At 58.9% G+C, this 14,531-nt stretch overlaps 6 protein-coding genes across 6 annotated transcripts; 2 read left to right on the top strand and 4 right to left on the bottom strand.

Annotated features, from left to right (window-relative positions):
- Window positions 1-1,061: 1,061 nt before the first annotated feature.
- COLE_05783 (uncharacterized protein) lies at window positions 1,062-2,526 on the bottom strand (the record flags this gene model as incomplete). Its single annotated transcript, XM_018422611.2, has 5 exons — window positions 1,062-1,769; window positions 1,801-2,076; window positions 2,207-2,311; window positions 2,346-2,417; window positions 2,491-2,526. The coding sequence occupies 5 exons, from the start codon at window positions 2,524-2,526 to the stop codon at window positions 1,062-1,064; spliced, it is 1,197 nt and encodes a 398-aa protein (XP_018280298.1).
- A 966-nt stretch (window positions 2,527-3,492) lies between these two features.
- COLE_05782 (uncharacterized protein) lies at window positions 3,493-5,119 on the bottom strand (the record flags this gene model as incomplete). Its single annotated transcript, XM_018426149.2, has 2 exons — window positions 3,493-4,304; window positions 4,336-5,119. The coding sequence occupies 2 exons, from the start codon at window positions 5,117-5,119 to the stop codon at window positions 3,493-3,495; spliced, it is 1,596 nt and encodes a 531-aa protein (XP_018280299.1).
- Window positions 5,120-7,181: 2,062 nt separating this feature from the next.
- On the bottom strand, window positions 7,182-7,565 carry COLE_05781 (uncharacterized protein; the record flags this gene model as incomplete). The annotated part of the gene is made up of 2 exons (XM_065626436.1): window positions 7,182-7,356; window positions 7,393-7,565. 2 exons carry the CDS (start codon window positions 7,563-7,565, stop codon window positions 7,182-7,184), a joined length of 348 nt encoding a protein of 115 aa, XP_065482247.1.
- A 411-nt stretch (window positions 7,566-7,976) lies between these two features.
- Window positions 7,977-8,321, bottom strand: COLE_05780 (uncharacterized protein; the record flags this gene model as incomplete). Its single annotated transcript, XM_018426521.2, has 1 exon — window positions 7,977-8,321. One exon carries the CDS (start codon window positions 8,319-8,321, stop codon window positions 7,977-7,979), a length of 345 nt encoding a protein of 114 aa, XP_018280301.1.
- A 1,908-nt stretch (window positions 8,322-10,229) lies between these two features.
- COLE_05779 (uncharacterized protein) lies at window positions 10,230-10,840 on the top strand (the record flags this gene model as incomplete). The annotated part of the gene is made up of 3 exons (XM_018424773.1): window positions 10,230-10,260; window positions 10,311-10,476; window positions 10,510-10,840. 3 exons carry the CDS (start codon window positions 10,230-10,232, stop codon window positions 10,838-10,840), a joined length of 528 nt encoding a protein of 175 aa, XP_018280407.1.
- A 579-nt stretch (window positions 10,841-11,419) lies between these two features.
- On the top strand, window positions 11,420-14,484 carry COLE_05778 (uncharacterized protein; the record flags this gene model as incomplete). The annotated part of the gene is made up of 6 exons (XM_018422612.2): window positions 11,420-13,432; window positions 13,464-13,727; window positions 13,761-13,827; window positions 13,861-13,943; window positions 13,979-14,158; window positions 14,191-14,484. The coding sequence occupies 6 exons, from the start codon at window positions 11,420-11,422 to the stop codon at window positions 14,482-14,484; spliced, it is 2,901 nt and encodes a 966-aa protein (XP_018280302.1).
- Window positions 14,485-14,531: the final 47 nt, after the last annotated feature.

The following is a 14,531-nucleotide window of genomic DNA, read 5'->3' as shown; positions in this document are numbered from 1 at the left end:
ACTCAGAGGTAGTTCAAATTGTCTCGAGCATCCCTTTATCCTGCATAACGTGTGCATAACGAGCAGATTTGCGGGGTGGAGGATATTATTGCCCTCGCTCCATGACACAGATTCTGAGCCGCCCAGTTTCAGCATCAAAGATGGCCTGGAACTTCCCCGCCTTCGCACATCGGCAACAGCATGTGCGCTGTGCTCGCCGCTCGCTAATTGCTTGAAGAGAACATGAATGAGGAACAGGATGGCTGGGTGGCAATTCGACATGTTGGGTGGCGACGGGATTAAATTTTGCCGACTGAGTGGCACCTCCAAATGTTGTCATCTCGACGCGCTCAACTCTCCATTCTCCATCCACTCCGCTTCAACATACCACTCGTCGACAACTAATCGACAATGGTAAGTCACATCATCCAAGACGGGGAGGCTACCCACTGCGATGCGCGATGCCTGAAGTGCGCTCAGCTGGCCTACGATGTACGCTGCCATCGCTGCGCCTTAGGACAGGACATCCGACGCATTCTGCTTCTTTCCCAGTCTTCCGTCCTCGGGATTGGGTCAATGATCGACGGCGGATGTGAACATCGAACGCGCATGTGTGATCGCCGGTGTGGTGCTTTTTGTAGCGCTCCGGGGTGTCACTCCGGCCGCGCGCGTCAGCGTTCTTCAGCCTTCCCTCCCCCTCCCCCTCGTAATGATGATTCGACTGACTCTAGATTATCCCCGTCCGCTGCTTCTCGTGCGGCAAGGTTGTTGGAAACCTTTGGGAGGCGTATCTCGAGCTTCTTGCTGCCGGTGTCGACGAGGGGTGAGTGCTGTGGAGCACGGCTGAGAGGCTGGACGTGCCGCCAACTCAGGGTGCATGGTCGCTGACACCAGTGACGCGCTCGATAAGCTGCAGCTTAAGCGCTACTGCTGCCGCCGCATGGTCCTCACACACGTGGATCTGATCGAGAAGCTGCTTCTCTACAACCGTGAGCAATAGTGAATCACGCCTCGCTGACCACAGCCTTGGACCGCGAGGCCGTTCGTACCTAGTTTCCGTGTATCATGTATCATCTAGCGTGCTAATAACGGCGGAGCACCCCATCCGCCCCTGCGCACCACGCTCCGTCGCCGACGGCCCATGTTTCGACCCCGACGGCCTCCCATCCCGCAAACTCCTCAGCCACTTCCACATCGAGTGTTTCTGGGGTGGACGCAATGGAGAGGCGCGCGGGGAGGCCGCTGGCCGTGCCGACAAGGAGAGAGGGGCCGTCAAATGCAAGCGAGTACACGCTCGCCTCGTTTCGGCGCACGGCCGCAACTACTTTAGAGAGGTTGGTGGTGCGGCGGAAGACGATGGTCCCGTCCGCGTGGCCTGTCGCGATGAGGCCGAGCGTCGACGAATACGCGGCGCTGACGAGCTTCGTGTCCGTCGGGGGAGAAACGAAGAGCGGCTCGTGTGACTCGGCTTCGAGTGCGTACCCTGTCAGAGACCCGTCCGTGGTAGCCGCAACGATGACTGTCTCCGCCCCCAGCGCTGCCTGCTCTCCGTGAATGACGATGAGCGCCTCCACAGCTTGCTTGAGGCGCCACGCCCTTTCCTCCTTCCCTGCACCCACATTCCACAGCCGCACGCTCCCGTCCTTTGCGGCACTCAACACCTGCTTCCCCACGCCAAGTATGTGTGTCGCGGTGATTGCGCGCGAGTGGCCGCGGAGCACGCGCGGATTAACCCCTGTCACAGCGGAGTAGATGCGGAGCGACATGTCGCTCGAGGCGGTGAGCACGACCTGGAGTCAGTCCGCGCGGTCTCTGACTCACCTCGCCGGACGGGAACCACTTGACGTCCAACACGTCGCCGACGTGACCTGCGAGCTGAAGCGCCTCAGAGGGCCGCGCGGGGTCCAATACAATCGCGTAGCCGTCTGGCCCGCCAGCGACAAGTTTGCCGGCCTTAGCGGAATAGTCGAGAGCGTTGATGTTGAGTTCGGGGGAGACGGCGGACGCCTTGGTGTATGGCGGCACGACGGTTTGGCGGGGGAAGTGGACGGGGCGGGAGGTCATCTTGAGCGCGGGGACTGTTACGAGGAAGTTGGCCTGCAATCAGCGTCAGAGCGAGGAGATTGAGCTCGTTCATGGCGCGCGGCTGGATGTGCAAACGAAATCGCTTCCTTTACGTCCCCCACCCCGTCCATGCCGCTCACACCTTCCTCAGCAGACGACGCACCTTCGATTCGCGCTCGACCTTGACGCCGTCACGGCACGTGATTTCCACTCCGCCGTCGAGCGACACCCGCATCTTGCCATGCACGCTCGACTCGCCGGCCTGATACTGGTGTCAGCTGCTCGCCTCTATCCACACTCACAGCAGAGACCCACACATCCTCCTGCGGAACAGTGCCCTGCTCGACATCCTCGAAGACGCCCAGCGCGTCGTGCTGCCGTCAGCTCTGCTCATCGCCTGCGCCCCCTTCATCTCTCTCGCCTATCCATTCTCTTCCTTGTACATACCTGTATGTCGATGTAACTCAAGCTCTTGACCTGCATGATTGTTGTGAACGCTGACGCAACTGTCCGCTCCCTCAAGTGGTCAGCAGAGGTGGAGGTAAAGTGGGGTGTCGAATAACGATGCGCACAAGAACTTCGAATCCGGAATACGCTCGATCGCCCGCTCGCCGTCGCTGTCAACAACACATCCATCATGTCCGACGACGAGCGCATGGGCGACTTTGGTGGCGACAACTACGACTACGAGGAAGCCGACCACATTGAGTGAGTCTGTCGGTGGGGTGGAGAGGCGTGCGGGGGGAGTCGGGTGGCAAGTCTCCATCTTCCCCAGGCCGTCAAGGCCCCGTCGTGATCGCCTCTAACAGCAGATATGAGGCCGAGATCGAGCACGAAGATGAGGACAACATCATTGTTGTGAGTCGCTACGCGAAATGGTGCCGGGAATTGCTCACACCAGTCGGGCGATGTGCCAGACGACGTCAAGCAGCGCACCGGCAAGGCGGCCAAAGCAAACGAGGTGCGCATCACCACGCCGTACATGACAAAGTACGAACGCGCGCGTGTGCTCGGGACGCGGGCGTTGCAGATCTCGTGAGTGAGGCGGGATGCTGTCGAGGAGAGTGGACGAGGAGGAACCATCGAATCGCCGCTGACCACAGTATGAATGCGCCAGTCCTTGTTCCCGTCGAGGGCGAGACGGACCCACTGGAGATCGCGCTCAAGGAGCTCGCCGCTAAGAAAATCCCACTCGTCATCCGCCGCTTCCTCCCTGACAACTCGTTCGAGGACTGGAAGGTCGAGGAGCTGATCGTGCAGGAGTAGAGGGCTGTGTGACTATTATGCATTGTATCAATCTAGCGCGTGTGTGGGCGAGTGCGTCGCTGCGATCGGGATGTGCTCCCTGCAAATCTACTACCAGCTCGTGGCGTGTTCCGCATAACACGGCAGCTGGGCAGCCCGCTCCAGCTAATCTCCCTCCCTTCGGCCAAGCTCACTCCCTCCGGCCTAGTCCGGCAGCTCACGCACGACCAGCCGCTCGAACCGGCTGTCCTTCCACCCGTCCTGCGCCAGCCAGTCAAACAACTCGTGCTCGTGCAGCCCAAACACGCTAAGCTTGCCGTCCAGTGATTCCTCATAGCGCTCACCACGGAGGCGTGCTCGCTCGCGCTCACGCTCGGCAATAGCCGCCGTCGCGGCGTTTCGTCCCTCGAGCACAGACGCAATCTCGTCCTTGTCGGGATAGTACAGCCGTGGCTCGAGGAAGCCGAAGATGGCGAGCGCCGCGCGGAAGATGTACCCGTCGCCCTCGAGCACGATCTGATCCCAAAGGCGGCACGCAGCCTCGAAGGGCACCTGCTCCACAAGGACGGAGCGGAAGTAGCTCTCCGGCAGCCGGAGGCCGAGGTTCTTGCAGTTGGCGTAGATGCGGGGAAACTTGTCGGCTTGAAGGTTCTCGAAGACACGGTAGAAAGCGTCGATCTCGTCGGCTGTGTCGGTGTAGAACGCGTGCAGGCACGGTCGGGAGAGGAAGTTGCACAACGAAAGGAACGCCTGTGCGGGCGGAGAGACGAGTGCGAACATTGCCGCCAGGAGAGTAATGTATGGTGCGTAGCCCCGGCCCGAGTCGGAGCGGTACACTACCCACGCACATACAAGGTCCTTGAGCTCGTCACGCACTGGCGAGCCGCGCTGAAAGACGTGCAGTATGGGTAGGGTGTCGTCCAAGTCTGCCTCAATCTGCTCCAGGATGTCGGGGGGAAACCGTCCGTTTGCGAGAGCTCTTTCCGCCCGCCGCAGATACCCGTGGTACGCGTCTGCTGTTAGGTACATGAGGATCCTAGTGCTCACCTTTGTGCATTGCGAGCGGGTTACCAATCGCGAGGCTCCATGCTTTGCCGCGCAGATGTGTTGGTACGCCTTGGAACCAAAGCTGGCGCAGTGACTCGTTCTCGCGAACCTTCTGCACAGAGAAATCACGAGCGAGCAGCGCTTCCCATCGCGGGGTTACGGCCAGGAGATGGCGCTCCCGTTCGGCCCGTCGCGCCTCCTGCAGTTTGCGGCGCTCGGCCTCGTGCTCGCGCGCTTTGGTCATCATCTGCTCCCACTCGTGCAGATGAGTCTCATCCTCGGCCTTGGGTTTGGGCGGGAGGTGCTGCATACGTGTGCGCGAGAGCACTTTATCCATCGTGCTCACACCCTTGACACCAAGCGCCGCTGGGGGTGTGTTACCCTTCTTTCCCGGCAAGTCAGTAACCTGCGGGACGGGGCCGGAGCGCGGCGACGTCGGGATGGGGAAGGGATGTGGGTGCGCCGGTGGCGCGTGTCGCCGCGGTGTGGATGAGCCGCTCGCTGCTGAGGAAACATCAGCTGAGCCGCGATGAGAGCCGCTGATCGAGCCGCGGTGCGAGCCAGCTATGGAGCCACGTTGAGACCCGGCGTGGCCTCCGTTTGTTGCGATCGAGACGGCGGAGGGAAGGCTGGGCTTGCCATCCACAACGTCTTTGAGCGTCGCGGTCTGCACTGGAGGCGAGGTGGGGGTCGGCGCGTCGAGGGACACATTCTCAAACTGCCCGCTCGGATCGCCATCCTCGTCATCGCTGTCATCTCCAGCATCTTCAGCGTGCAAGTCCATGGAGCGGAATCGCGGGGACGCGATGAAGTCCGGCGTCCGTGGTGCGGCGTGTACTGGCTTTGGAGAAAGCGCACGCTGCGACAATGTAGGAGAGAGCACGGGTGAGCGCGCGGGCGATGCCTCGGGCGACGGCTCCGTTATCTTGATCGGGGAGATCGTCTGCTGTCGCCTCGAGGAGAGTGATTCTATGGGCGACGGCGTCCTTCCTGGTGACGACGACATATGGGGAGCGAGGAGACTGATTCTAACCGGGCGGTCTTTGGGCGGGGTTGGCGGCGCCTGCTCGGCAACGTCGGTGGAAGGGGATACGGGGATGGGCGATGGATCTGAGGGGGAGTGCGGAGGTGGTGTAGGAGGCGACTCGTCGGAAAGAGGGACAGGTGAGGGGTCGGATGGGGAGTGCGGAGGAGGCGTTGGGGGCTGGGTCGAGGACGATGAGGCGCGGGGTGATGTCGGAACGGGGTCGGAGGGGAGGGTTGCGGTGCCGCCGGCGAGGGCGTCGGTACGCTCAACAGTTGGTGAGTCGAGGGAAATGTCTTGGAGGGCGCTGGACCCGTTTGCTTCTGTCTCGGCCTCCGGGTCAGAGGAGGAGTAGTGCGCCTTGTTGAATTGTGCTGCAGGAGATGGAGAATGACCAGGAGATGAAGCAAAGTGAGGAATCTCGAGTGGTGGAGGAGCGGGAGATTGACGCGACGCATCGTGCTCATCCAGGGTGGAGGCCGCGCCCAGATCTCCTTGTGCGATTACAACAGATTCGGGCCTCCTCGAGAAACTTGATGCCGGCGAGCAGGGTGTATCCTCCTCGCTCATGGCGCTTGGTGGATTGCAGTATATTGTCTGGATCCAAGAGATGTTGTGAGATGCGAGTAATGGCTAGCAACGAAGCGCGCGTTGTGGACATGTGGAGACGTGCCTGGGGACACGCACTCCATCATTGCGATCAAGCTGGTACAAAAGTCGCATGCGTAGTGCGTAGTCGGACGTTCAGCGGGAGTCGAACTCGTGATCCTTGACAGTCACGAAGTGTCACCGAAGGCTGGGGTTGACGCAGTTTGGGTCCTCGATTGTGCATCATCGGATAACCCTACGCCACTTGGTTCATCCTTTAACTTCTGGTTGCACCAAACGTATCGCAGCGCCCTACGCCTCAACCGTTTCCCTATAATGAATCAAGTGGTGCATCCATCTCAGGCGGAATTTCGAGTCCACATCGTGGCGCTGCGGTCGATCCTTCGAAATGCTCAATCAGCGGACATAGTTACGGAAGGTGACACCGAACTGCTGAGAAGCTCCTCGGCGGTGTGGCCACACCAAGTGCCACCCTTAGAATGCCCCCCCCCCCTTCCTTTTCAAACGTCGGGCTTCCACCAAGAACCATCTCTGGATCCCGATTGTCTAACGCTGCGGAATAGATTCACAAGCGTGAACATCTACGCCGTTGGTGAAACGGTATCATGCGTCGTTGCCATTGCTCTGAAGTCTATGAAGCTTCTCCAAATGCGTCGACGCGGCAGGGGTTCGACTCCCTTACGGCGTATTTTTGGTAACGCGAGGCTACCTGAACGCCATGTGGAAACGAGAAGAGAGAAGACAGGGAAGACACTGTCTACTGGACTACCGGGTACAAATTGTGAAGCGGGTTGGACCTTGAAACTCCTAGACTTGTGGGACGTGGGTCTCACTAGTCACTACGAATAGTGCGCGTGGGAAGGTGCCACACAGAGGCAGATTTCACGGCCGAGGTCCGCGACAGTCATGTGTATGTCCGAAGCCCGCTCGCGGCTACTGTGTCGTCATTATCCGCATCAGCGGCGTCGATGAGTCCCAATGTGCGTGTGAATGCGGAAGTTGTGTGGACACAGAGCACAGCAGTGCGGGATGAAGGGTTTGTAAAGCAGCCAGATCTCAGCACAGCGCAGTATGTGCGTTCTCACGCTCAGCTACGGAGGCAGCCCGGGCGTTGCCCCCATAAGGGATATAAACCCCTAACTCGTCCTGCTCCCCCTCAACAGCGAGCTACTGACCCAACAGATCACCGCTCACCACAGGCCCAGCTGAGTCCCTACAAGCACCACATGCCTAGCCGGTGTACGTCTAGGGCGGACACACTAACCGCCAGAGTCCGGGGGGGCGGCCTGTCCGCCCACCGCGAGGCCATCAAGCACGACGCGGGCCGGAAAGAGTACTGCAAGACGACAACGGGGCGATGAAACCACTTTGCGCGGGTGAAGACGAACATGTGAGTGCTTCATGTGGCCGTACTGACTTTGCAGATTAGCAAGGCTACGATTATGCAGACCACGAAGGAATTCAGGCGCGACGATTCGAGAGCAACGTGCCGTGGCGCGGTGGCGAGTGGGTCGACAACAACAGCAAATGCAGAGTAAAACTCGGTCTGTGAGTGTCTAATGCAGCGGCACTGACCTGCAGACATGACAACGGCCATGTCCTCCGAACAGGGCGACAAATAGGGGGGGGGGGGGGGGGGGGGGGGTGGTCCACGAAGTCGAGGACGTTAGACACCACAAGACGCAGACAGCGAGCTGGCGAGAAGATCTGAGCGAGGAGGCGGGACTGGAAGGGATAGAGTGTGAGAGGTTAGAGAAGAGAGAAGAGGACTGAGGAACAAGAGGCTAGAGGGACTTAAGGGATCAGAACGGCGGGAGAGCTTCGAGGAATGAGAGGGATCATAAGACTAGAGGGCGGAGGACTGGGGTAGACAAAAGGACAGACAAGAGCAGACGGATTAGAAGGTGCTGGCGATCTGATCCCAACGTATTAGTACAGTATTTGGCGGAAGTGAGATGGAAATCAATGCCTGGTAAGCCTCCCTGCGCGTACAATGCACAGAGAGTGTTCATTCAGCTACATTGTACCTCCCGAAGCGGTAGTAGTTGGCATTCTGGCGCCACTCGCCGAGCTTGCCGTGCTGTGCGCACTCCTCGAGAACCCAAGTCAATGCGTCGAAGCAGGGCTCGTAGCTGCCACCCTGGCTGTCTTGAATGCGCAAATAATATCCGTTACCCAGATCCATGTCCTGCTTGAAATCCCGCACGGCAATGGTACAAAACTCGTTGATCTCGCGCTCAAGTATCACGGGGCTGTAGTCGCTGGTGCCCTCGCCTTCACACCACTGGCGAGTGTACTCTGGGATGACGACGGCCGAGGCGAGGGATGCGAGAGAGAGGAGTGCGAGCTTCATGTTGTGGCCTGATGTTAGCCGACGTGGTGAGAGAAACAGGGGCGCACTGCGTTCGTATGCTGAGGATGGGGCTCGTTCGACAACCGACAGCAGGTTTTTATGAGCATCTTAACTGGCTCTGGCAGCGGCCCAAGCCAGAGCGTTGCTGTGAACATTACATTGCGGGAGTGCCGTGTTTATCTGGAGACGATAAGCTGAGGGCAGTCAGCCACTGGTGCCTTGTTTGCAGGCACCGGGTTCAAGGACGCGTCAGACGCGGCGACCAAATCTCGCGTCGCGCGGTGCGGAATGAGGCCGAACGCCGTGGCCAGACGGTCATGCCACTCGTATCACTGCGAGATAATGGCGGGAGTCTGCGCCCACCCGTCTCAGGTCCCCCGAGTAAGTAGGGCGAGGATCGCGAGCAAGCTCAGGTCGGCTCCATTAGAGGAGCCCTCTCAGCTTGTCGACAGCAGAGCCCCAAAATTGATGGCTACGGCCGTGGGGCTAGCAGTTGTGTCCATGTTGGGCCGTAGTGCAACCAGTAGCAGGCCAGAGGTAACAGACCTCGCACGAGATGGCTCGGAGGGAGGCATGATCATCAGCATACATTAGGTCCAACCACACCACTGTACGAGAAGCCACGAGAGTCGGATGGTACGCCAGTGCTGGCGTGCTGGGTTTGCTGGAATCCCAGCATAGGGCTCGGCAGTTTGATATCGGGAAGCTTACCAGGACACCGCCGGTCCTTGAGCTTCGGGAGACACGAGCAAGAGCAGACGAGAGCTACGGATCCGTACGGAGAGAACTATTGGGGATGCACAGCTTGGCATGCTCTCCGTCACGCTCAGCCAAAGGATGAGTGTGAAAGAAGAACGGCAACACAGGTACGTAGGGAGGATGGGACGTGCAGATTCACGCTTGGGAGTGCCAGTCGCCGATTCACATGATCGCAGTGAGCATGTTGTTCCCACGCACATTTGCGCGTTGCGCCCAGACCAAGAGGGAATGTCGCCGTTGCGAAGAGAGAGAAGGGCGACAGCTCCACATCCTTGTCCCCGGTCAACCAAGTGCCGAACAACTGCTGATGGGTGGGGTGTGTGGAGTCTTGAACGATTCAAGACACAGCAGTACTTCAACCAGACGACTTGATAATATACGAATGAATGATCTTTGGGGTTCCACAAGCGCATGCTCGTACCATCCGCCTAAATCGAAAGCGACCTCATTCAGCGCGTCCCCCCACGCCCCCCCCCCTCCTTGTGTTGATCTCCGCGAGCACAGCACAGCCTTGGTGTCTATGAGTTGCGCGATCGCCAACTAGTATCCAACACCTGCCTGTACCCCTGTAGCTGTTCGTGGCTTTGGAATCTCAGCGGGCGTCAGCGCCCTAGCCGGCTGAGCCTCGACCGTCTAGGCGGGACTCTACAGGCATCGTTACACCTCCTGCCACGAATGTAGTTCCGGTTACCGGGCGTTCCGGAGTCGCAGATGTATAGTATTGTGCGCAGCAGGTAGAGAACCTGTGTACAGTATCAATCCACCGGCTCAGCTGTCTCATGATGGCCCTCCCGCGATGATCATGCACAGCGCGCAGCAACGCCCATCGATCCCGCTGTTCGATACTGCTTATCATTCCCCTTAGCTGTCAACGACACTCACTCCGTTTGACGGATTGTCCTGCCCACCGTGGACTGCACATACGCCCTAGGACAGCATCGTGCGCCCCTCGTCTCACAGCAACATCCGGACACCCCAAGAAGTCGCTGTTTTGGAAAGAGGTATATGAGCCCACGGTCCTCAGTTTCTTCATAATCTTCATTCCCTCCCATCTCCTCCTCTCCGGCGTCCTTGCTCTTCAACTCTGGTTCTATCTACGTCTCATCTTATTCGCTAGCTTCCATTATTCTCTAAGCAGCCATCATCAAAATGCGCGCCGTCCTCCTCGCTGCCACCCTGTGTGAGTACAAAACTCCGCCACTTTCAAGTCTCCTTGTGAAACTCACTCAGTCACCCTCACTTTCGCCCACGGACAGGATTCTCCTGCCGCAGGCGCTCCTACTGGCGACGGCGAGGACGCCCTCACTCCCGAAGTTTCGCCCACCGGTGCTCCAGGTGCCGGGGACACTCCGGCCGCCACCCCCTCGGGCGACGGCGCTTTGAGCTCTGGCGAGAGGTAAGTCGCTGTATTGTGCTCCTCCAACCCCAGCGCCGTCTCTGGCTCTCCCACGGTCACGGACGACCTTTCTACCCCTGCCGTCCCCAGCGTCTCCGCCACTTCCGCCCCCAGCAGCAGCGTCGCGGCCCCCAGCACCCCGACCGCCGGCAGCAGCAGCGTGAGCGTCCCCGCCGTCCCCTCGCTCGGCGTCAGTGGCACGGCGTCGGCGTCCACGCTTTCGTCAAGCGCCGCCTCCGTGTCCAAGCCCGCCTCTGCCTCGGCTTCTGCCAGCGCCACCCCCTCGAACGCCGCCGCTTACGTTGACGGCTACGCCACGGGCGCGGTGGGTTTCGCCCTCGCCGGTGCTCTGCTTGCGTTCTAAACGCTCCAAGACTGATCTCGCCACACTGAGGCGGTCCTTCCACTCTCTTTCGCTCTAGCCGTTTTATACACCTTTTAATATCTCGCTTCAATGTGATGGCCCAAGCCAGATGCCCTTTATTTTCATTGCGAGACGGAATCTCTCGGCTGTGATGCGATTGTAGCAACTGGAAAAGTGAACACCAGGCCTCATCTTCGTCTTGGGCTATATATGCGAGGTAAGGGCTGTCATGTTTCAATGGCAACTTGGCGGAGTGGTTAACGCGATTGACTCGAATGTCCTAGGCTTCTCTAGGTGCGATCAATTTCCTTCGGGAGCGCATGTTCGAATCATGCAGTTGTCGATCTTCTTTTGTGTTTGTAACCCTCGTGCAGAGGGCAGATTTCATCCATGTATCCGGATCAACCTCGGACAAATAATCTTGGATGAGTAGAGGCAACTCGCATCCTCGCATTTATCTCGCCTCGCCTCATCCTCTCTTTCACCTTTTGCCCACTCCACTCCTATCGTTTCCTTTCTGGTCCTGCCTGTATCCGCTCGACTCGATCTTTGTTTCTCTGCTGTCCGTTCTCCGCTGCAATGGCGCCCGGTCACGCGGGCCCTTCCGGGGTCAAGACAGAACCAGGCCTCCCACCCCCTCCACGCAATCCGCCACGCGACGTCAAGCCCCATATCCCTCCCGACACCAAGCCCGACGTCACCTCAAAAGGCAAGCGTAAGCGTTCTCCCAGTGACGCCCACCCGATTCCACCTCAGAAGGACGTCAAGAAGCCTAAGAAGTCCAAGAAGCCGGGCAAGACCCCTAAACCCAAGAAGACCGCTAAGAAGACCAAACAGAAGGCCAAACAGAAACCTTCTAAGAAGGAGGTAGCTGAAAAGGCCCGGAAGGCTGCTGAAGAAGCTGAGAAAGCTGCCGCAGAGAAGGCTGAAGCGAAGAAGGCGGATGCTGCAAAGTCCGGAACGCTCGTCTTCCGTGAGCCGTTGGACATCACCCCGCCACGGTCTCTCACACTGGACCTTGCCACAAGTGTGCTTTCAGAGTACGTTGGCTCTCTGCGCAACAACCTTGCCATTCATGGCCTGGAGTGGTCGTACAGGGAGCATTCTGGGACTTTCCACGAGAGAGGCTTCACCGCGACTGTCGAACTTCCCTTCAACTCGCCCGCCCGTACCGCAAAGGGAGATCGCCAAATCTCCAAAAAGCTGGCCAGGGCGTCTGCCGCTATGGTTGCGGTCAAAGAACTCATGCGTTACGGCGAGATCGGCCTCGACTTCACGCTGACCCCTCTGCACCCAGGTCATGATGGTCGCAAAGACCCCAAACCAGCCAGCGATCCAGTCAACAAAATCCGCCCATATACGCCTGGACCCCAGTGGTGGGCCGACACGCCGCGCCTCGACGCTGCCGAGCTTTATGGGAGCGTCATCAAGCTCGAGATAGAAGAGTTTCCAGCAATGACTGCCAAGTGTCGGCCGCTACTCCTAGTCACCTCACGCCCGCTCCCGTTCGACGGCAGTCGCTTTGACGTTTCAGGCTCCAAGGTGGTGGCGTTTGCCCGGCTTTCAGCATCTTTCCCCCTCAAGATCCGTCCTAAGGATCTCGACCGCGCCGTGGCGTTCTCAACAGCTCTGTTCTCCGGTGTCTGTCATCGCCACATCACCTTCAAACACCACATGGCACGTTACCTGATCCTTCCGCTCAAGTGGGAAGCGAGCGTTACCACCGATGCGCCCCTCACCCGCGACCACATCACATGGGGCGAAGTCGTTGATGCCTGTAACAATCCGCTGCAGCCGCTACATTACCGCAATTACGACGAGTTGAAGGCGCAGTGTGAGGGTCGCGTCATCTGCGGCACTCCTACGAGCATACGTTGGGAGGTGCGAGGCGTACGAGATGATCTGCGCCCTAGCTCCTCCGACAACAACAAGTGCAAGTATGGAGATCTGAGCAAGGGTGTGCGCAAGTCACGTGGCTACGATTCGGGCGCAGTGGTGACAGACAGCGAACAACCGCTTCTCGACGTCGAGGCCGCAATCCGCAGCAATGTGACCGGCGTCATCTCCAACCTCGAAGGCGAATCGATTCGTCGAGAGCTTGTGTTGCCAGAGCTGCTTCGAGTCCACTCCATTAGCGCAGGCACATTCCGAACCGCATCTATTCTCCACACCTTCTTTGCCATGCTCAACGCGCAGCTGCTGGGCATGGAGATGTCCAAAGCCCTTTTCGGTGGCCGCATCAAGCCTCATCTCGCTCGAGAGGCTCTTACCACTTCACAGGCGCGTCCTGTCCCGTGCCAGCAGGACTATCAGCGAGTAGAGATGCTGGGCGACAGTGCTCTGAGGCTGGCCGTGGTCTGCTTGGTGTACTGTGACCTGTCGGATCCAGACGAGAGCGGAGTTCCCCCCAACGAAGGTGCCCTGGTAAAAGCCGGAAACGAGATTCAGAAAAACAGCACTCTCATGTCGAGCGCCGAGAAGGCTGGTATTACTCCGTACATTCGTGGTGTGTACACAGCGCCAACGGATTGGGTACCGCTTGGCTGGGCTCCATCGCCGACCCCGCCGAAGGTGCAAGAGCTTGGTAACAAGGTGGGTATAGACAGGTGCATTGCTGATTCAGATCTTGGCGGACACTACTGAGGCTCTCATTGGAGCCACGCTACTGTCAGCTCAGGAACATGTCCTGGAGTTTCTATCGAACAAGCAAGGGCTGGAGCTCGTCCTCGCCACAATGCGTGATCTTCAGATCCCTGCGCCCAATGCTACTTGGGGTGAACTCCGCGGCTTGTCGCTCCCTGTCACAGTTCGCCAACAGTTGTCCTCGCAGCCTCTTAGTGTACTGGGCTACACGTTCAAGGACCCTGCTAAAGGTCACCTTGCTCTCGTAAGTTCCAAAAACGAAGTCGCTGACAGCAAGAGCGCAGCCAGCCGGGGTGTCATCTTCGACAGGTACGAGCACGTTGGCGACGCTCTCATCGGCTTCAGTGAGTGTGTCCATCCCGCTCTCCTGACCTTAGTGGCGATGCTCCATCTTTGGAACGACTATCCGCAGGCATCAAACGCTGCCTTGACGAACGCTAAGCAGTCGCGTGTGTCGAATGTGCGTTCACTATCGGCCTGCGAAACTGATGGCAGGCGGCGCTCACAGCGTTCCTGGTCTCATCTGGCCTCATGAAGATCCTGACTGGTCACACTTCTGCGGCAGGAGACGTTGACACTGTGGCGGCCGGCTTGTTTCAAGCGCAGACCCGAACCGACCTGCTCCCCGCCGACCAGCAGAGCTGCGCATACTGGGATGACGTGCCTACTAGCAAGGTGGGTGCGCCCTCTTTACTCGGCTGATTCAGTTCCTGGCCGACCATGTCGAGGCGCTTTTTGGTGCGATCCTCGACGACTCCGACTTTGACCCGGCGCCAGCCATGCGGCTTTACACCACTCACATGGCGCCATTCATGCGACGATACGCTAGGACTCCAAGCGAAGGAGGAAACCACCCGCACGCACAGCTGCAGATGATCCTCGGCAAGCGTAACTGCTGGGCCTTGAAGAAGGAGAACGAAATCGTCAAGAGCGAGACCGACAACCGCCGCAAGTTCATTGTTACAGGTGAGTGGCGGCTGCGACAGGCTGACGCGCAGTGAAGCTCCATGATGTGGTCCTGGCCGTGGCAGAGGGCCCGAGTCGGCCT

Source organism: Cutaneotrichosporon oleaginosum (genome assembly GCF_008065305.1).
Source record: "Cutaneotrichosporon oleaginosum strain ATCC 20508 chromosome Unknown ATCC20508_contig05, whole genome shotgun sequence".
NCBI classification, from domain to species: Eukaryota; Fungi; Basidiomycota; class Tremellomycetes; order Trichosporonales; family Trichosporonaceae; genus Cutaneotrichosporon; species Cutaneotrichosporon oleaginosum.
The sequence above is the reverse complement of the archived record's forward strand: the minus strand, read 5'-3'. Positions and strand labels throughout refer to the sequence as shown.